Source organism: Dermochelys coriacea, chromosome 2, assembly GCF_009764565.3.
Source record: "Dermochelys coriacea isolate rDerCor1 chromosome 2, rDerCor1.pri.v4, whole genome shotgun sequence".
Taxonomy (NCBI): domain Eukaryota; kingdom Metazoa; phylum Chordata; order Testudines; family Dermochelyidae; genus Dermochelys; species Dermochelys coriacea.
This window is the reverse complement of record NC_050069.1, coordinates 259,546,153-259,568,992: the sequence shown is the minus strand read 5'-3', so window position 1 is coordinate 259,568,992 and position 22,840 is coordinate 259,546,153. Positions and strand designations below refer to the sequence as shown.

The window sequence follows — 22,840 nt, the reverse complement described above, 5'->3', positions numbered from 1 at the left end:
CAATACAAAAGTTTGAGAACCACTGATTTAGGCTGTAGCAGCTGGTGGGTGTGACACAGGGTTTTGAAAATGGGTTAAGTGAAAGGGAGACTGGGAGAGATGCTTGCTCTTGGGGGATCCTTTCAGGAGAAAGGCGGCTAAGCAAGACAAGTGGTATTACTTGGCTAGTTGAAGATACTTGACCTCAAAATACATTTGAGCCATGTTGATGTCCTGGTGTAACCCTCACCAGGTGGTGTTTTGGAAGCTGTTTGTAACAGTCATGTGTTTTATAATTAACAGATGTGTGCTTCTAGATGAAGGCAATAGAATATATTTTCATACATTGTAGCTGTGTTAATTTTAGAATACCAGTTGTACCATGCTAGGGATTAGTATGGAAATATTCACCAAGTAACACAAGGACACCGTGGCTATTTAGCAGAAAAAGTGATAACTGCCACAAAGAAAATACACGGGAGCAGAGCCACTACTAGAAGTCTGTGGCGAAATCAGGGAATGAAACCAGGGCGCCTGGGACCTGTTTCCTGTTCTTCTTCTTCTGTCCTGCATGGTTGTGGAGAAATCATGGCCACCTCTGAGTCTCACTTTCCCCAGCAGGGTTGGGGGCTTTGCACTTATAGAGCATATCTTGCCAGAGGATTTCAGAGTAATTCTTCATGGTTTTTCAAATCACCATTTGCCACAGTACTTGTGAAAGGAATGCGTGTAGGGGAAAGGTCAAGCAGTGTCTTGTCCACCATTTGTATTTGGAAGGAAAAATTGGGTGCAGTTTTCAAAAACACCAAGTCTGAGCCTATGTCTTATTTTCAAAAGTGACTTAGGAGTCTAGGTATCACTGAAGGTGAATGGGACTTTAGCTGTTAAGTGACTTAGGTGCTTTTGACAGTTTTATTAAAGGTTACTGTTTCCTGCTGCAGAGAATTTCAAGCTGGACATTATTCACTGTGAAGGTCTTTTCTCCACCTCCTGTGCTGCACCTTGTCTCCTCCAGCTTCATTGTCCCTGTTGATCATAGCATTCGTGGTGTGGTGCAGAGAGATTAACAGTAACAAGGCCTTTGCCCTCCAGGAATGGGTGCAGTGTTGCCATTTTGAGGTGGAATAGGCATTTCTGGCCAATGATACAACCTGGTTTCCAAGTGCAGAGCTGAGTTGCGTGGCTCCTGGAGTGGGCATCTCCTTGTCGATCACAGTGATGGCTATCCTGAGGGAATGGTCATGGATTCTAACTGTGTTTCTACTACTGTCCTCCATATCTCAGATCTTGTACAAACAGTAAAAAGGTACATTCTTGTTCGAAAGCGCTAACAATCAAGAAGGCCTTAATTATTCCTCTATACTCACCAGCATCATTTCCATCTTCCTTAAGTTAAATGTAAGCCAGTTAACTTTCATCCAGTTGTTTGACTCTGCTTACCCCCCCTCCAAATATTGGGGTAGCTGGGTGAAATGGATTGTCTGCTTAATGCTCTCTAATAGATAGCCTAAATGTTGAACAACTGAGGGGAAATCATTAAGCTTGTGGAACTCCAAATAGGGTTCCTACCGAGTGGAAGCAGTTGCCTGTCATGATTTTCAGAGAGTGATTCCATGGATTTCTAGGTTGCAGATCAGAGAAATGGAATAGGTTGAGAAACAGGTGACAAATGATTAGAGACATGGAATGGTTTCCATGTGAAGAGACTGAAATGACTGGGTCTGTCTCGTTCAGCAAGGTGATGGAGTAGACTGGACATGACAGACTAGAAATAATCAATAGCAAAGAAAAATGTAAAGTGGGTTGCTTGGTTACCTCTTGTAATACTAAAGCAATCAGACAGTCAATTGCAGTGATTTTCAAGAAGTTTAAACCTGATAAAATATATCTTTACACTGCACAAAACTAACCTGTGGCATTTGCTGCCACAAAATACTGACATCAAGAGCTGTGAAATTTTTTTTAAAAAAATCACACGTGGATAAGAATATTCAGGGTTAAGGCATGAGAATTTATAATCCCTTAAAGCATAACTAATTGTTCTAACTGCCTGGGCTTAGTCAGAAAATTTCCCCTATGGGCAGACTATTCTATAATTGCCCATTATTGCGTTTCTTATGCCATCTTTTGAAGGCTCTGACATTGGCTGCTGTCAGGCAGGATACTGGACTAGATAAACATCTGGTCTGGTAGGCCAATTCCTGTGTCCCACAGGTGGGTTAACAATACCAGATGGTGGCTAGAATCAAAGCAACAGACTGATCCAGTAGAGTCAGCACAGATGTCTCATCACTGTCCATTTCCTTACTGGGACTCTTATTTTCTGATAGTTTCTAGAAATTGGAAATATCCCTTAAATTGGGTGATTGGAGGGAAGTTACAAAACCCTCAAATCATTTCAGATTCTGAAACGTAAATGTATAACTTGACATACCAAATAACCACAGTTGTTATGTGACTGATTTAAATATCTGGTGATGGGACCTCAACTAAGAGAAAATGGAAACCTTAAGGCTACTGCGGTCCTTGCCATATCATTCCTCAGTATGAGCATCAGAGCTGAAGCTGAGTAGTCTTAATTTCTCTACTGATTGATGTCAGATCATGTTATAGTTCAGTTTGGACATCAATTCCTGAGGAACTATGGAAGCCTGGCTTCTAAAAGAAAACTGCAATCCACTTGCCCCGGTTCTGTTGATCCAGTCAAAATGGCATATTAAAGAAAATTCCCATACCATAATAATTATTTACAAGGCATTAACTTGTGTAATTTAAGTTGATTCAGAGTGTACATGTAAATCTATATCCATTTCTGTCAGTGTGGTGAACAATACTGGTAGTCAAAAGGAAGGATGTGACAATGTAGTTGACATAGGAGGTGGCAGTGGGCGCATAGAGGTTGAGATTGGCCAGCTCGAAGACGCTCTTAGTATTCTTGCATTTACTGCTTTATATCTTCAATGGACTTTTCAAACATCAATCTTGACAACACAAGTGTGGTCTTGAGTTTGCAGCTGAGGAGAATGGAAGCAGATGTTGAGTGATTTTTCTCAAGACCATGCAGTGAGTTAATAGCAGAGTAACATATAGGAACATGTGAATTGCCACACCGGATCAGCCCAGTGGTCCACCTAGTCTAGTATCCAGTCTTTGAAAGTGGCCAGTACTAGCATCTTCAGAGGAAGGTGCAAAACATGCTAAAGTGGTCATATGTGCAATGACTTGCCCATAGGAGCAGTTTTTTCCCATCCCTTCAGATTGACTTAACCCCTGAAGCATGAAGGCTTGTATCTTTTCCAAACTGTTTGTTTAATCCTTACTAATGTAGCTGTGGATGTTCTTGTTTTCTATATAAATGTCTAATGCTTTTTAAATCCTTCCAAGCTTTTTGCTTTAATATCTTGTGGTAATGAGTTTCACGGGCTAACTTTTGATAACTCTGATTAAAACAGTTCCTGGTTTCTATATCTGCCCTCCCTTTTTTCATGTCCGACTTTTATCCAGTTTGATTAGGGTACAGGGGAAAAGGACTTAACATGAATGCACATTTTTTAAAAGAAAAATTATCAATTCATAGCCTCAACTTAAATGTTAGAATTAATAAATAGAAAGGTTGAAGGGCTTCTTGTGACTTCTGAGGCAGTTATGTATAAATGCTTTATGGAGCAAAACCAAGGAGGTTTTCTGAAAGTTAACACATGCCTTTATTTCATATAAAGGAGGAGAACTCTTCCCTTCAATACTCAGGGCAGTGGCGTAGGCTGCATCTGAACCTACTTTTGCTTATCGTAGATCTTCTGGTGGCTTGACTGGGCCACCTAAATAAGGTTTGCGACATTGGAATAGATTTATTTTGCATTGGTTTTGACTCTTCAGTAAGTTAACAGCATCCTGGTTTTCTCTGAAATCAGAGATATTTGTGTGTAAGCACAGTGCTTTCCCCCATACTGTGTTCATTGAGTTAATGTGTAGGAAGGAAGATTAAATTTACCAGGATCCTGTGCTCAGTGTTTTAAGGAGAAAAATTCTTCCAGAGGAAAGTGCGTTTAACATATGTACATGTGCCTGCGGTCAAATTCAGTTGGTAGGTCAGGTGTATGGTCTGTCAGCCTCCCACATCTCCACTCCAGGTAACTCAAATCTGAATCAGACATCAGTGGGTGGAGTAGACCCACTTTCAAAATAAACGAAATGCTATTCCAGGTCTTCCATTGATACGTTTGACTTTTTTTACATAAGGTGTCTATTCAGTATCTATCATGATTCTAAATTATAGTTTGTAGTAGTTTTATTGGAGATTCAAAAGCTTCCAAAGCTCAATTTACTGTAGAGAGATGTGGTTACGGTATTCATCATGGCACTTAATGAGAAGGCATCAGAGCAGTTAGAGCTGATCTCTGGATACAAGCTTTTGGAGTCTGGCAATGTGGATATTTTAATACCCAATTCATGGGAAATGTGCCTTTTTCAAGACTCTTGCACGTCTTCAAACATGGTTTTTGTCAGTGTTTCATCCTCAATACCTAAACAGGCAACACTTTAAATACTGCTTCCCAAATTATAAATCAGAAATAAGTCTCTGTTCAAGATAGCTTCAACTAGTTCAGGGTGTTCAGATAAATGTACTTGGTCCTATCTTTACCTGAAGTTTGAGAAACCCTTGGCAAGATGCAGCTTAAGGTTCTACCTGAAGTTAAAATAGCCATGAGGACTGACTGTAGGGAAATCGGAGCCTGCTTCCAGGAGAAGGACTGTGCAAAACTCATTTCTGCAGCTCTCCTAGTTTCTGCCTCTTGATACTTGATATCAGGTGGCTCTATAGGATTCCCAAGGTGAAGGAAGGAGTGAAAAGGAACATGACAAATGGCAAGTGTAATTCACTCATGACTAAGGCCTTACTTGAATTGCAGGATGATTGTCAAAAGATTGTGGCTGAGTTGCAGACAAGCCGTGGAAAAGTCATAACTGACTTTTATTTGTGGTAATAAAGTCCATTGTTACTTTTCTGTGATTTTTCCACTCTCAGCTGCCTTGGGCTGAGAGTGGGGGCTCCCACTGTCAAAATTGCAGTGGAAGCCTAATATTGCGGAGTCTGCAATATAATAAGTTAAGTGGGGCCTTTCTCATTATTACTCTGCTCTGTGACTAGGGTCACAAGGCATGGGCATTGATGGTAGCAGCTTTCACTTCTGCTGTCCTTGTCTAGCAATGTACTCCCAAGTCACTTCACTTAAAATCACTCTTTAAACCTTATTTATTTCTAGAGGACATTGGAAAATTATTGTAAACAGAGGATGCAATAAATACACATGGATTTTGGATAGTCTTTCACATTTCTCCCTAACCCCATCCAGTATGCTTATAAAATAAGGTTCCTGGCTGTTAAATACAGCTCTTCAGCAATTGTGCTGCATTTCTATTGCTCTAACAGAGCTATTGAATACATTACAATACAAACATTGTATTGCTTTCAGTTATGAGAGGAAGCGTTTTTAACCACAATGCCCATTGTGATTTACAATGATCAGTTAAAACAATTGTGTGCACAAGGCCTCCAAGGATATTGAAATCCTCTGTGGACACAAGAGAAGCCCTTATGTAGCCAATGAGAGATTAGAATAGAAGATGAGGGTTGTTGAGGTGGGGGAAGAAGCTCTGCTTTTGTTAGTAGTTTTTTCTCACCTCTAATATTGCACAGGTCAATTGCATTGAAAGGAAAGGGCTGTGCATCCATTAATTATTCATGGCCTCACCACCTCGTGTGAGGAACGGAACATTTGTTAGTCCCCCTATGTTACAAATCAAATGGCTGACAGTTTTTTGATTGCGTATGTTGTGCATGTGACTTTTTTCTTCCTCGACATTCACACAAGCATATGACAAACATTCTATTTTTTTTTTTTACTGCGCAGCCCAGCCATGACTTCTGGAAATAATATCCTCTGAAGACTTCCTCCTTCTCATAAATTTTTTTTAAGTGCTCTACCGTATTCTCTACTGATGATTCAAAATGCAGCAGTAGCCGCATTGAAAGTTATAGTGTGTATAAGGAAGAAGTGCCTATTAACCAGAGGCTGATAGACAGATGGAGCCACTGTGCAAGTTCTAGGGGGAACATCCTGGTAGAAATCCCAGAAGCCACCTCCCCTTTCATCTTAGCTGAGTTCGGTAGTAGGGGCTTGGGTTCTTGCCAGGGTGTTGCCCTTGACCCTTGTAACAGGAGGTCCTCCACCCTGTTCTTTACTAGCCAGGACTAGATAGCTTAGTCATGTATTCCGAAAAAATTTCTAAGTTTGATCTGAGCAGATCAAACATGACTGTTACATTTCTGGATCTTCACTGTTGTCTCCCAAGAGTTATTTTCGCCTCACGAACACTCTGTCTTAATAGAAACTAGTCATAGATGGTGATTATTTAACAGGCATTTAAAAATAACTCGTTTTTTCTCTCTGCAGAAAGAAATTCAAGCCATGAGTCAATGCCATCACCCTAACATTGTATCTTACTACACATCATTTGTGGTGAAAGACGAGCTCTGGCTAGTGATGAAGTTACTTAGTGGAGGTGAGTGGTACTGTTTTCATCTACCCTAAACCGTATGGGAAGTGGTTGGTGTTAAGTGTGCCCTTTCTCTGTTGTACTATCTCTTCTCTACTCCTCCCCTGCATCTTCCCCCAAATCTGTAGCTAAAGATGCTGAAATAACTGCAAATATTCCCTTATTTTCCCAAAGTTAAAGGAATACAATCAAATTTAAAATAGTGCCTCTGTTTGAACGCTTGTTTGTTGCTGTTACAAGTAGTAACTCACAATACTGTAACTGAAAGCTTGGAGGAGAAAATTATTTTTCATTTTGTGCATTTCAGAGCACTTTATATAGTCACTGTTCCCCTAGTATAGTCATTTTTCTGTCCTTCCCATCCCTCTTTGCTATGTGAACGTTCACGTAAACACACAAAAATAGGAAAATGTAACAAACTATAAAAATTGTAGTAACTGAAGCTATCTTATGCTTGTTTTTGAAAATTGATTAATGTAAAGCTTCCTGGGTGAGAGGTCTTCTGAAGTATTATTTCTATACTCGTATTAACAAGCAAGGCTCAGTTCCCAGAGTTGCTTTCCCAGAGGAGTTTCTTCCCTTTTTCCCACAGCCCCTAGCATGGGCTTTTTAGTTGGAACAGTAGATAACTGACTCTACATAACACACTCTTGTTGCTTCCTTTTTCAACAGCATCAATCTCCACTGACCTGTTTTTCAGGTTGAAATTGACTTAACTTTAGCCTGCTTCAGGCTCCTCATTACTTTGTCCCACAAATAAGACAAAGTATGAATGTAAGGACTGGGACTTCTTTTCTGATTTACGTCTGTACGGATTAATCTCTTGGGGCACCAGTACTGCTGAAATCTTAAAGGAGCAGTAGTGCAACTGCTGTAGAAATATTCCTAAAGGGGAACAGTCTAAAACCTATTTACGTTTTAGCATTCTCTTTTGATAATACACAGGCAATTGACTACACTGGTAGGGTTTAATCTCTTCTGGGCAATTAGGCAAACACTTTTGGCACCCAGCTTTGAAATGTAGTCACTTAAACAAGTGGCCTTGCTCTCAGAGTTGCTGAGTATCTGCTGCTGCTATTTAGTTCAGTGGAAGCTGCAGGTGCTCTGTACCTATAATAAGCCACTTTTTCTTAGGTACCTATTTTAATCATTCAGACTTGAAATTCTGGCCTTTATGCAGCAACATTGCTCCAAAGCAATCAGCAGTGTCCAGTATTTCTAAAATGGGGCAGATTTGCATTTGGCCCGTCTAACGTATCCATGTCATGATTTTTAACTATGCCTTTCCTAAGTTAACTGCTGGCGGTTCTGCTCTGTAAATTGTGTGGCTTGCTCATTTGTTAAGACGAGGAGCAGTTATCCTTGTTCTTCAATCTTCTGATTTGCAAATTTGCTAGCTCCTTTAATGTTCTCACAATTAAGAACTGTCATTTGAACCTCTGACAGAAGACACTTGCTCATCAAACGGCTATCTGTGACAGCTCTACTGTAGAGAGCAATTCTTACCATTCCAGCCTACAGCATGAGAAGCCTCCCAATGTATTTTTAAATTGTGCAAGTCTTTGAGGTATTGAAACTGCGAGCTGGTCATGCACTCTGAGCTTCTGTCACATTTCAGGAATTTAATCTGTTTGGAAGAACCACTGATCTAACAACTTGCAAGGCTTCCAAATGACCAGCAATTAATTAAGATTAATGGACAAACAAACATTCTTAAGAAATCTTTGTTTAGTTTGAATTATTCTGTAATCATGAATAGTGTCCCAGAGAGTACGTCACAGAAAAGGAGGACTTGTTGCACCTTAGAGACTAACAAATTTATTTGAGCATAAGCTTTCGTGAGCTACAGCTCACTTCATCGGATGCATTCAGTGGAAAATACAGTGGGGAGATTTATATACCCAGAGAACATGAAACAATGGGTACTGTGTCCAGTTTTGGGCCCCACACTACAAGAAGGATGTGGATAAACTGGAAAGAGTACAGCGAAGGGCAACAAAAATGATTAGGGGTCTAGAGCACATGACTTATGAGGAGAGGCTGAGGGAGCTGGGATTGTTTAGTCTGCAGAAGAGAAGAATGAGGGGGGATTTGATAGCTGCTTTCAACTACCTGAAAGGGGGTTTCAAAGAGGATGGCTCTAGACTGTTCTCAATGGTAGCAGATGACAGAACGAGGAGTAATGGTCTCAAGTTGCAATGGGGGAGGTTTAGATTGGATATTAGGAAAAACTTTTTCACTAAGAGGGTGGTGAAACACTGGAATGCGTTACCTAGGGAGGTGGTAGAATCTCCTTCCTTAGAGGTTTTTAAGGTCAGGCTTGACAAAGCCCTGGCTAGGATGATTTAACTGGGACTTGGTCCTGCTTTGAGCAGGGGGTTGGACTAGATGACCTTCTGGGGTCCCTTCCAACCCTGATATTCTATGATTCTATGATTACCATACACACTGTAACCAGAGTGATCACTTAAGGTGAGCTATTACCAGGAGGAGAGCAGCGGGGTAAAACCTTATGTAGTGATAATCAAGGTGGGCCATTTCCAGCAGTTGACAAGAATGTCTGAGGAACAGTTGGGGGTGGGGGGGAGGAAATAAACATGGGGAAATGGTTTTACTTTGTGTAATGACCCATCCACTCCCAGTCTCTATTCAAGCCTAAGTTAATTGTATCCAGTTTGCAAATTAATACCAATTCAGCTGTCTCTCGTTGGAGTCTGTTTTTGAAGTTGAAGGATAGCCACTCTCAGGTCTGTAATCGAGTGATCAGAGAGATTGAAGTGTTCTCCAACTGGTTTTTGAATGTTATAATTCTTGACGTCTGATTTGTGTCCATTTATTCTTTTACGTAGAGACTGTCCAGTTTGACCAATGTACTTGGCAGAGGGGCATTGCTTGCGCATGATGGCATATATCACATTGGTAGATGTGCAGGTGAATGAGCCTCTGATGGTGTGGCTGATGTGATTAGGCCCTATGATGGTGTCTGCTGAATGGATACGTGGACACAGTTGGGAATGGGCTTTGTTGCAAGGACAGGTTCCTGGGTTGGTGGTTCTGATGTGTGGTGTGTGGCTGCTGGTGAGTATTTGCTTCAGGTTGGGGGGCTGTCTGTAAGCAAGGACTGGCCTGTCTCCCAAGATCTGTGAGAGTGATGGGTCGTCCTTCAGGATGGGTTGTAGATCCTTGATGATGCGTTGGAGAAGTTTTAGTGGGGGCTGAAGGTGATAGCTAGTGGCGTTTTTGTTTTCTTTGTTGCGCCTGTCCTGTAGTAGGTGATTTCTGGGTACTCTTCTGGCTCTGTCAATCTGTTTCTTCACTTCAGCAGGTGGGTATTGTAGTTGTAAGAATGCTTGATAGAGATCTTGTAGGTGTTTGTCTCTGTCTAAGGGGTTGGAGCAAATGCGGTTATATCGTAGAGCTTGGCTGTAGACAATAGATCGTGTGGTGTGGTCTGGATGAAAGCTGGAGGCATGTAGGTAGGAACAGCGGTCAGTAGGTTTCCGGTATAGGGTGGTGTTTATGTGACCATCACTTATTAGCACCGTAGTGTCCAGGAAGTGGATCTCTTCTGTGGACTGGTCCAGGCTGAGGTTGATGGTGGGATGGAAATTGTTGAAATCATAGTGGAATTCCTCAAGGGTGGCTTTTCCATGGATCCAGATGAAGATGTCATCAATGTCGCGCAAGTAGAGTAGGGGCATTAGGGGGCGAGAGCTGAGGAAGCGTTGTTCTAAGTCAGCCATAAAAATGTTGGCATACTGTGGGGCTATGTGGGTACCCATCGCAGTGCCACTGATTTGAAGGTATACATTGTCCCCAAATGTGAAATAGTTTTGGGTGAGGACAAAGTCACAAAGTTCAGCCACCAGGTTTGCCGTGACATTATCGGGGATACTGTTCCTGATGGCTTGTAGTCCATCTTTGTGTGGAATGTTGGTGTAGAGGGCTTCTACATCCATAGTGGCCAGGATGGTGTTTTAAGTGATCACTCTGGTTAAAGTATGTATGGTACTACCCATTGTTTCATGTTCTCTGTGTATATAAATCTCCCCGCTGTATTTTCCACTGAATGCATCCGATGAAGTGAGCTGTAGCTCACGAAAGCTTATGCTCAAATAAATTTGTCAGTCTCTAAGGTGCCACAAGTCCTCCTCTTCTTTTTGCGAATACAAACTAACACGGCTGCTACTCTGAAACCTGCACAGAAAAGTCTCCATCACCAAGGATTTATAATCAAATGTGGTGGAGTGATGCAACAAATGAGTCCAGTTAAGTAACTAATGAGTTAGAACAGTTGCCATTTGGGCATGGGATGGGAAAAGGAGGAGGATATCTGATGGATCCATATGTTTGCTCTGTGTGAGGCATGTTTGCATTTTGATAGGTCCAGTTTTAATATGTTAAATATAAAAGATCAAGTTAAAAAGAGAAGAGGGAAATTACAAAAAGCCCTAATAGAATACACCGTACCATCTGTTGTCATTTTCATCACCTATACCCTTTTCTCCTCTGCTAGTCCTAATCTTGCCTTTTGTGTACCTACACCTCTGTGCAGATGGTCCACAGTCTGGAGAAAAAGGGCCAATTTTGAGGAAGAGATTTTTTTCATTTGCAGTGACATCTTGTCTGTGGTGACATGACTAAATTGTCAGATCCATGGACTTGGAACTTATTCAAATGTTTTCTTCTGTTCTCCGTGTCACTTTTCTCTTCTCTGGACACTGGTGTATCTCTAGTGTGTTGATCTCCCTGTTTTATTTGATTCTGTCTCAGCTCTGTAACACCAGGCATCTATCTATATTTCTGAGATTTATTTCTCTGAGGTAGTCAGAGGCTGGTAAGTCTAAATAGATGTAATTCTTAGAGCTGATAATGATGCTCTTTAAATTGTTCACTACTACTAAGTGTGACTAGATAAGAATTAATGTAAATAGGGGGGTTAGGTTCTAGGGAAACTTTTTTTTTTTTTTTTGCCGGATAAAAGGCATTATATACATCTTAAACAAGCAATTTAATACTGGTATAAGTTTTTTAAACAATTTTAAAGAAACAATTTTAATATAGTAACTCCTCCCTTAACCTCTACCCCTTTCCCCAAGCCCCCACCCTTAACCCTCCTCTTCTCCCCCCATCTCCTCCCCCTTTACTTTGCACAGTCAGGTCCTTGCTCCTTCCCCCTCCCCCCAGCCTCCTGCCTGTGGCAATCAGCTGATTTGTAGTGTTCGGGAGGCTGGGGGGCAGGAGCGAGGAGCCTTCCCCCTGCTCCTCGTAGCTGCCGCAATCAGCTGGTTTGCGTCATTCAGGAGGCTGGGGAGGGAGCAGGAAGGCTGCACCCCATGTCCTCCTCGCTTCTCCCTGTGTCTTTGCTCCTCCCCCCATCCTCCTGAATGCTGCAAGACAGCTGATTGCCATGGTCAGGAGGCGGGGGCTCGGGGGAAGGCGCTGATCTGCTGAGTCTGCTGGTGGGCAGGAGGCCGTGGGGGTGGGGGCGGGGGCGGCATAGGGGAGCTGATGGGGGGGCTGCCAGCCATGGACAAAGCAGGTGGCCAAACGACGTTACAGGCGAGCATTGCACAACTTTAAACGAGCATGTTCTGTAATGGAGCAGTGACGTAACGTCGAAACAACATTAAGCAAGAGGACATTAAGTGGGGAGTTACTGTACTTTTTGGCCTTCACAGAATGCACACTCAACTTGTCGATCTCATTGTCAGGAGATGTTGTGAAGAACGGCTTCCTTTTGTTTGTTTTTAAATCTCCTGCCTATTAACTTCAGGTGATCCCTGGTTCTTATTATGGGAAGGAGTAAATAACACTTCCGTATTCACTTTCTCCACACCATTCATGATTTTATAGACTTGTATCATATCCCCTCCCCCCCTTAGTTGTCTCTCTTCTAAGTTGAACAATTCCAGAGCTAACCTGGGATGTTGGGATCCCAATAAATCATTTGCTTTGCTTGTGCTGGACTTGACCTGTAATAGTTGGAGGCCGTATTATCTGCTGTGGGGAAAAAAATCTATGTACTACAAAGCAGACATCTCCAAGAGCACCTATCATTAGAAAGTATTGCAAACCCTGGTGCATTTGTATCTTTCAAAGCTAATTATGGAACATGGAAGTTTGAACAGAAAACCACTTAACTTTTAATTACAGTATAATTTGCACTATGGGATTGTACTTTACTGAATAGAGATAATATAGTTGTTGATGGGTTGTGTTTGGTGCTAAATGGTAGTGAAGGTTTTGAATTCAAGGGGAATAAACAGTAATTCTGAACATCTTATCGCAGTGCATAGTATCTTGCACCAACTTTTTGTATACTACTTTGCAGTCATTTGATGCACTGAAACGCTCTCATTTGTTGAATTTTTTCATATTACAGTTCCAAGTAAAACGCTGTTTTAACAGCATATCTTCTCTCTTTGTATTGGAATCCTATACTCTTTGACTCTGACCCATTGATGGTTCTTCATCAGAGCTTCCTATCTACCCATGCTTAACATTTCAGTGAATTAAATTTAGACTCCAATTGCTGGGTGCCCACTCCTGACTTTGTGCTGTTTTTACATGTTGTCCTGAACACTTGGAATAGCCTTCCATTCAACATTTGCCAACCTTCTTCTGTCTCCTTCAAAGAGCTTTTTACAACTCACCAGCTTTATGAACCTTTAGAGCTCTGATCGCAAGGGGCTTGGTGTATTGTGCTGTTCCCATTTGTGCCTCTAGAACAGGGGTTTTCAAACTTCATTGCACCGTGACCCCCTTCTGACAACAAAAATTACTACATGACCCCAGGACGAGGGACTGAAGCCTGAGTCTGGCCAAGTCCCACCCCCCTGGGTGGGACCAAAGTTGAAGCCCAAGGGCTTCAGCTCCAGGCTGGGGCCTGTAACCTGAGCCCCGCCACCCAGGATTGAAGCCCTCTGACTTTGGCTTTGGCCCCGGGCAGTAGGGCTCAGGCTTTGAGCCTGGGCCCCAGCAAATCTAAGCTAGCCCTGGTGACCCCATTAAAATGGGGTCACAACCTACTTTGGGGTCCCAACCCACAGTTTGAGAACTGCTGCTCTAGATTGTAAGCCCCTTGGGATTGGGAGCATGCTGTTGTGCCAAGAAGCTGTGTCAAACTGTAGTGCTATGTAAAAAAATATTGTGATCAACCTATAGAGCATGTTCTCCATCCTTGCATAGGACTGACTTGATGAAATATTTGAATGTGCCCATTTTATTTCACGGACTTAGAAATATGTAGCCCAGATAGGAAGATAGTACTCCATAGGTGGTGGGGGATCTTTCAGGTAAAGGTAAAAAGGCCTCTGAATGTACAAGAATCTTATAAGTATTGATCTGTGACAGTGAGAAGTTTGTCTAAATCCTAAAGCAATAGTGGTCTTGGACTAATAAGTATACTGTAGTTGGCTCTAGTTGCTCAGGAATGGCTTTGCTCTGGATTTGTTAGTTTCTTTGTATGATCCTTTTATTTCTTAGTCACTTCATATCAAACTGGCTTAGCTAATATGTCAGAAGTAAGATTTCTAACTTCAGGCTGACTCTTGTATGGGAATGCAGCTCAGCTCAGTTTAGTTCTTTGTATCACCCAGTGTTGTCATATGTAGTTGCAATCAAGAGTCTGGAATCAGAGCTCAACTAGCAATTTTGTTGGTGCATGAGGTAGAATAAATATAGCTCTTACACTGCTATGGTGACAGTAGTAAAAGCATTTTTTTTTTTAGTAAACTAAGTGTGGATGAGAGAGACAAGGTGGAGGATGACTCAGACGACACTTGGTTCAGTAGGAAGGTGACATTTTCAGGGCTTAAATTCTTATATTTCCCAGGGTCCTAAACCCCCCCATCCCCAAACATGCTATAAAAACTACAAGGGGGTTGAAATCAGCTGAATTTAAGCCCTGGGTACTTTAGTCACTTATCTGCGGTCCACGACATTAAATATTGGTTGAGAGAGCGCTTTGTCTTTCTCCTTTGTTTGTTGTTTCTATAGAACGCTTCCAAATTCCTCCATTGTTCTAAACATCCCCACCTGAAAGTGGAGTCTAAAAATACATTAGCAGACTTAAAATGACAAGCTTGCCTTGTATCAGTTATACACTACGTGGATCTGTGTTGGCTGTAACTATTCTATAAACAAAATTGCTTTTTTTCTGTGTTAAACATAAACTTGAACTTACCTAAACCTTTTTAATGGTCAAAATCTGCGTGTATATACTCTGTATGGTCTGCCCCTGTGTTTTCCAGAGCTTCTTGCAGAAGAAGGAAACCTTTTTTGCAGTCTTCTGGCAGAGTGGGTGGTGGAAGGAGGATGAAATGAGAACACGAACACAATATTTTTATTGGACTTTTTATTGCATTTAGTCCTGCAGATAGAAGTGTATTTGAGGGGGAAGGACTAAGCAGTCTATGTGGAAGTTTTGTGCCTGATATGCTCACAAAGCTCTTCTAAAATAGAGATCATCCAAGGCATATGCACACATCATGTATTTCCTAAATACAAACACTTTGTCCAATCAAACTTTAAAATCTACTACGTACATTACAGTAGCACTGAGAGAACCCAAACACGTTATGCTAAGTGTCATACAAAAATGTACAAAAGAGACGTCCCTTGTCCTGAAGACCTCATAATCTAAAAGACAAAACTTCAGAGTCTAGTCCTTCTGGGATAAAATGAAGAGGCACATACTCTGATTTTTTTTTTGGATGCGTTTTGTGACTTTTCTTTAATAGAAATAAGTCGCATTCAATCATTCACTGTCACACAATAAATGTTGCTCTCCCTGTAGAAAATTCAGGCATGTGTTATAACTCAGGTTGTTAATGTAAGGGGACCTTTGGCTAAGAACAGACGTACCTTTAGACACTTCTGATACTGATTATAAAATGCGTTTTACAGTCCTCGGAATGTGGGGGGAGACTGAACATAGTTGAGTCCTGATCTCTAGAACTTTTAGGCAGTCGGTGCAGACGCAGATCCTGACAACTTTTGTTTTCAGTCTTCTGTTATATTTGTTCCTTTCATTGAGTCAAAAATTCCAACGCCACAAGGGACCATTGTAATCAATCTGACCACCTGTGTAACATGCCATAGAATTTCCCCAAAATAACTCTGTGAGACATGTTTTTTTCTAATCCTTTAATCATTCTTGTGGCTCTTCTCTGAACCCTCTCCTATTTAATGTGCTTCTTGAATTTTGGATGCCAGAACTGGACACGGTATTCCAGTTCACAGAGGTAAAAATAATTTCTCTGCTCCTACCCAAGATTCTCTTGTTTATGCATCCAAGGATTGATTTAACCCTTTGGCCTCAATGTCACACTGGGAGCTCAAGTTCAGCTGATTATACACTCAAATTTGGCTTGTATGCACCTCTATCATGATGGTGGGGTGGCAGTGCCAAACCTGAACAGCACAGTGACCCTGTGCACCAGGCTGCAATGTCTGGAGTGGAGAGCTGAGCCCAGCCACTACTGCAGGGTGAATGCAGGGAATATTTGCTCTACAACCCTTCCCTCCACCCCCAAGGCCTCCAACTTACAAGGGGCAGGACCTAACCTCCCCTCCCCATGTGGATAAAATGGATAAAACAAAATAATGCAAAATTAAAAAAAAAAAACAACCCTCCCCCTAAATTACAGTTTAAAACCCCCTCAGAATTTCATAGAGGTCTATAACAGCACACGTGTGCGTGTGGGGGTGGGGGTACAGGCACACTTTTTTTTTTTTTTTTTTTTTAAATCCTTACCTGTGTGTTTCCCATCAGGTTCTGCTTTCTATCTGCTTAGAAATGTTAACCTGCATGTTCTTGAAATTCATTAGTAATCAAAATTCATATGACTAAGTCTTAATGTTTTTAATACATGCCAATTTTAAACCCTTCTGGGCTTTTCACTGTTCTTTAACAAGTTGAAACATGTTCTGTTTTCTTTTGTAATTTTAATTACAAGGTAGTCAGAATGAACTCTAACTCTTATAACTAGCTAAACTTGTACTGAAATGTTCTTTGACTAAGTATACTATTCAAGGACTTAAATAGAAAACCTGTGGTCCGAAGCTAATTCTTTCCAAAACCCATCACCATTGCTGACGTCTTTTTATACCTGTATCACTAAAGCTCCCTACAGTTACATATACAAGGGTTAAACAATACAAAACCAGGTTGGAGATACTCAACCCCCAAACTGAGCTGCTAAACACAGTTTAGCCCATGAGAATAGAGACAGGCTATACTCCGTGCCTTGAAGGTCAGGCTCTCTGGCCAATGGGAGTAGTAAATACCAAATATATGGCCTTCCAGTCCCCAGATGAAAATACAGAGAATGTTGGCACAAACACATCAGCAGGTCACAATGTGTATGAAAAGAGGCAGTCTCTGAACTGATTCCTGATTTATTCCTGGGTGCAATTCAAAGAGCTGATTTGGTCTTTAAAGCATGGTTTGTCATCCAGGTTTGTAATTCACACCCCCTCAGTAAGAGGAGCTGTATTGATACATCTCAGGAAGGATTTAAACTCTACTCCAATTCTGTATATAGTGAGGAAGTAATTTGTTACTCACATTTTAAATTCATATGTTCTCCATCTGTTAAAGAGATGTTCACCATTAAGTGTTAGTAATAGTACCAATGTTAGCAACTGTGTTCCAAATGTATCTTTAGAAACTGGAAAATAAAATTCTACCAAATTTTAATTTGTGAATAGTGCAACTTCCTCCCCAATTCTCATTTCCTCTCCCCAATCTCAAGTTGAATCAATGCCAAAACAACTCCTCCTCAGCATCTGTGCTCCAGTATCTGTATCAACTGAAGTGAGCTGTAGCTCACGAAAGCTTATGCTCTAATAAATTTGTTAGTCTCTAAGGTGCCACAAGTACTCCTTTTCTTTTTGCGAATACAGACTAACACGGCTGCTACTCTGAAACCTGTATCAACTGACCAACCATTCTTTTGAGATTTTAATCACAAGTTAGTCAGAATGAACTTTAACTCTTACAAATAGCTGACAAACCAGACGCCCTTTGATCTGTAAGTCATTTATCTGGTATTGGGCTTCTTGACAAACATTTCAGTCAAGCTAGAGGTGTATATTTGTACTATTGAGGATCTGTAAGACCTTCCCCGCCACTGACCAGATAAAGATGGGGGGCTTAAACACTTTCAGTAAAACCATGAAGAAAGTGCAAGTAAAAGTCCTTTCAGTGCATCCCCTTTGGAATGGAGAAGGTACCCATTTGTTTGGACATAAAATGTATGCTACTGAATTTATGATGCTACTAACCCTAACCCCTCCACTTATTTTCCCGGTTTCCTTGATTTACCCACAAGATGACTGTGTAGATAGCATTTAATCACATGGAATAATTCCTTTCAATTGAAGCTAAAGAACAAGTTAAACTTTTGTCTTCTCTCTAGGATCTGTTTTGGATGTTATTAAACACATAGTGGCAAAAGGGGAACACAAGAATGGAGTCCTGGATGAACCTAGTATAGCCACAACCCTAAAGGAGGTGCTGGAGGGGCTGGACTACTTGCATAAAAATGGACAAATCCACAGGTACTTCTTTTGCTTTCCTGTAGTGCAAAGCTTTGTCAATACTGTAGAAGTGCTTCTTGGCTTGCTCACATACAGTATATGTGGAAAATGTTTCTTATGAGCAAGGCTTAAACCAGTTGTAACGCTATATGTAGGGTCTGGCCGAAATGAGGGAATTGAAACTGTACAGTATGCCATGGTAAAAAAAAACCAAAAAAAACCAAAAAAACAGTATTGAAAGGGGCTGCAATATACTTTGGCCTGAGGGGCAAGGCAAAAGGGTATAGTATATTTGAATTACATGCACAAAGCTGTGTTAAAAGAACATTATTAAGGTTGCAAAGTCAAGCACTCAAAAGTTAGGAAATCCCCTTGTGCATATGCATTGATATGATATGATATAATATAGTTTTTAATTACACGATCACATATTGACTTTTCCACAGGACTCTGCCTTATTCACTGTACCTGATGGACCTGCTGTGGGGATGAATCAGGGTTGTGTAGTAAAGGAGACTGTTTGTTGAACCCCTTCCTCACTTGTTACAGAAGTTTGTAGGTGTATAGTGAACAAGGCAGGGGATTGCAGAAGGAAGAAGGATGCTTAACTCAGTCAAATGCTGCCCTGGAGGATTAGATTCTGTCCTTGGCTCTACCAGAGTTCCTGTTTGATGCTGGACATATCCAATGAAATCAAACTTTTTGCAGGTGGTCAGAAATTGTGCGTTCCTCATTTGCTGGTTATTCAAACTTGAGACCATGGGGTCTGGTTTGCAGAAGTGCTGAGCACTCACAGCTGTAGCTGAAGTGAGTGGGAGTTGTGCTTGAATATAAAAAGTGCTATATGATGCTAAGTACTCTGAAAAAATCATGTGGTAGACATCTCAAATTGGGCACTTAAAATTAATACCTTTGTCCTTAATCCCTCTGTGCCTGAGCTCCCCATTGGTAAAGTGGGAATAATAATACCCACGCATCTCGCATGGGTTTTGTGGATCTGATTAATGAATATTTGTGAATCACTTGGATACTACAGAGATAAGCACTATAGAAAAGACCATGAGGAAATTAATACTTCTGTCTTCAGAGCAGGATTTGAATAATGTGCAGTGAACAAGACATGTGACCGCACACTGAACAATGCGATGAAAACAAAATATTGAGTGGCTGCTCATTGAATGAGAACTGCCCATCTTATGCACTGATTGGGTCAGGGGTCCTGTGGAAAAAATAGGATGTGATCATGTAGATAGTTTTGGCGTTTCCTAATTTTTGAGTGCTTAATTTTGCATCCTTAATGTGGCTGTTAGTTCCTAGATTATTGAAAAAACAAACTGAGAAAACAAATGGTCATATAGCATCATATTGACACCCATGTGGGTCGTCAGCTGCATATGAACTTTTAGATCCATTTCATGGACCTTTGCCGTGTGAACTAACTGAATTAGTGATAGCAATAGTAGGTTGTCTTCCTCTATGTGGACCAGTGCAAGAAGAGGAAGAGATGCAACACTTTTTTCCAGTGGTTGTCAGCAAATATCTGTGAAAGTGAGGAGTGGTGAGATTCAGTAATCTTAGGTTTCATTTTAAGTTCTGGAAAGGAGTGTTCTCTAGTGATCAGTCTCTTCTGTTCATTTCCTCCAATTTTACCCCCTCTGCCCCATTCCCTGCTATCTGTCCTTGTCCTGTCACTTCCCCACCTCTGGCGTTTTGTCCCAGTCACCACTCCTTGCGTATCTCATCCCAGTTCCAGTCTCCTTGCCCAGCCAGTCCTAGTTCCCCCTCCAGGTTCACTGTCCAACTCCCAATCTTCTCCCTCGCCTCCCCCTTATACCCAGTCCCTGTCTCCTTGTCCAGCCCATCCCAGTTCTCCCCTCCTGGCTCCTTGTCCAATCTCTCCCCACCTCCCCGCAGCTGGCTGTCATACAGTGTCTCCCTCCCGGGACTCCTTTTTCCAATCTTTTTGCCCAGGCAGTCTTTCTCCCCCCCCGCCCCCCACCCCAATACCCTTGTCATATGTCTCCTCCCCGACCCAGTTTCCCACACTGCCTCCTAGTCATAATTCACCCCCCCCCCGTGTTCTCCCTCCGCTTCCAGTCCCAGCCTCCCCATCCTTCCTCCCAGTCTAACCAGACTCCTTGTCCCAGTGTATTCCTTTCCCTCTCTCCTGGCCCGGCCTTCGTCCCCTCTGCATTTAAGTCGGACTGCTTCCTCCTCCATGCTGCTTGGGTGCCAGCATGGTGTCATTGAGAGTACAAAGAGAGACAGGCTCCTTGCTCTCAATTCTGGTGTCTGGCCCAACCCTGGCCTGGAGCAGCAATTACAGGAAAAGTCATCCTAAGCCCCTCATCTTGGGCTGGAGCATGCTCAGTCATGCTGTGGGAATGGCACATGCGCTGCTTGTAACATGTAGGAGCTGCAAGAAGATAGAGCGTGCTCAATGCAGATGGAATCTTCATGGTCTTTAGCTGGTAGCAAGCTTTAGCACAATGGTTTTCAACCTGTGGTCTAGGGACCTCTGGAGGTCCACAGACTAAGATTTCCAAAGGGGTCCACACCTCCTCTTGAAATTTTTTAGGGGGTCTGCAAATGCAAAAAGGTTAAAAATCACTGCTCTAGCAAGTTTCTACTGAGCATGTACAAACTGACTTTCAGAAGTTTATAATTTGGCCAAATTAGGGCAGATTTTCATGGGAGTAGCAAAGACACGTAACTCCAAAGCATAGAGATGCTAGAGAATTTCAAAGAAAAAGTCTCTAGAAATTAATATGGGCAAAATGGCATTCCCCCCCCCCCCCCGACCCCTCCCCGCCTCATTCTCAGAGGCATCTGAACCATTCTGGCTAAAAATTTTCCAAAACCTTCAGCCTGACATAGCATGGAAAACTTCAACCCAAATGGTTAGTGTGGCAGAGTTTTATGAGCAACTGGAAACAGTCTGATAACAGAAGTGAGGGGCATCCTTACTAGGTAGTGCTTCTCCAGACTCACCTGTAATAAAAGGTTAGTTTTCAACCTCTTTACAATACAACTTCATATCAGGTAGTGTCTTGTACAAAAGATTCCAGAAAGTTTTAAAACTGGATAATTGTCTCCCTTCATCTAAGTGAAGGAGAAAAGAAAACCCTCTTATCTTTGTAATGAGAATCCCATATTAACTCTCTTCTCCTTGATTATGCTGGGTTTGGCTTACTTTGGGAACAGAGCAAGGAGGATGCTGAGTCAGTATAGTCTGTATGTAAAGAGAATGAAATTATCTTAAGTTCTATTTTCAGTATGTATTGAAGTTAACAACCTCATTCCAGCCATGAGGTCTCTACTGGAGAACAATCTATATTGGGGAATGCATGGGTTTGGGGAAGATATTGGTCTCCTGCTGCTTTGGTACTCTTATACATATTACTCTTGTAGTGCTGGGATCATGTCATTTCCACTTCAGTTGGATGACTAGTAGAACTGGTCAAAAGAAGTTAGTTTTTCTCAGGAAATTATTAAAAATATTTAGGTTTTCCAAAATCTCCATGAAAACTCTGTGGCTTGATGAAAACCCAAAACTGAAAATGAGTTTTAGATTTTGAAAGCTGTTTTTGTTGTTTGAAAGTTGTTTTTTTTTGTCAAAAACTGAAAACATGCATCAAACTTTTTTGTTTCAGTTTCAGGCTTTTGTAGGAAAACCCCCCACTTTCAACCAAAATAAAATTTTTCAATAAAAATCTTTGTTTTGGTCAAAAAGCCACTGTAGTTTTAAAAAATAAAAACAAACAAAAAAAACCCTCAACACATTTCAACTAGCTCTGGTTAGGTGACTGGGTCTAAGGTTACAAATAGCACAAATTCACCCAGCAACTCAGGTTGCAGAGCAACTTTTCCCCTTTTGTCTTTTAGATAAATGGCAAAAACGTGCTCTGCTGGGCATTCCAATAGATCTGTTTAGCTGGTGTTTTGAAGCTGATGATTTTTCAGTATAATCTTATTGACATGCATGACTGATGTTGTCACTGCCTTTGTTTAAAGTTAGGTTTTTCTGTAGGAATTACTTTTCATAGGTTCATGGATTCTAAGGCCAGAAGGTACTATTACAATCATCTAGTTCTAGTCTGACCTACAGTTTAACACAGGCAATGGAACTTCCCCAAAATAATTCCCAGAACAGATCTTTTAGGAAAAGCATCCAATCTGGATTTAAAAATTATCAATGATAGAGAATCCACCCTGACCTTTGGTAAAATGTTCCAGTAGTTAATTACTCTCACCGTTTAAAAATTTATGCCTTGTTTCTGCATTTGCCTAGCTTCAACTTCTAGTCATTGGATCATCTTACACCTTTCTCTGCTAGGTATAAGAGCCCATTATTAAATATTTGTTCCCCAGGTAGGAATTTATAGACTGCAATCCAGTCACCCCTTAATCTTCTCTTTTAGCTTAACAAATAGATTGAGCTCCTTGAGTCTGTCACTATAAGGCAGGTTTCTAATCCTTTAATCATTCTTCTGGCTCTTCTCTGAACCTTCTCCAATTTATCAACATCCTTGAATTATGGGTGCCAGAACTGGACACAGTATTCTAGCAGCGATCGTACCAGTCCCAAACAGAAGTACTCTGCATTAAAGAGAGATGATGGTCTCTTCATTTGACTTGTAATGAAATAATATGAAAGTAACTGTGGTAAAGATTCTTTGGGGCATTGCGTGGATATTTTTAGTGCAATTGACAGAGATCTGATTTCCACAAAACTTTTGGCACATGGAGACAAACA

General features: G+C 41.4%; 1 protein-coding gene across 5 annotated transcripts in view; it reads left to right on the top strand.

Annotated features, from left to right (window-relative positions):
- The window catches only part of LOC119850986 (serine/threonine-protein kinase OSR1), a 134,575-nt gene that overhangs the window by 52,036 nt on the left and 59,699 nt on the right, over positions 1–22,840 (top strand). For all 5 annotated transcript variants that reach the window (XM_038390026.1, XM_038390025.2, XM_043509719.1 and 2 more), the window contains 2 exons: positions 6,435–6,543; positions 17,964–18,105. In XM_038390026.1, coding sequence (XP_038245954.1) covers positions 6,435–6,543; positions 17,964–18,105 — 251 coding nt within the window. The remainder of the gene's footprint in view (positions 1–6,434; positions 6,544–17,963; positions 18,106–22,840) is intronic.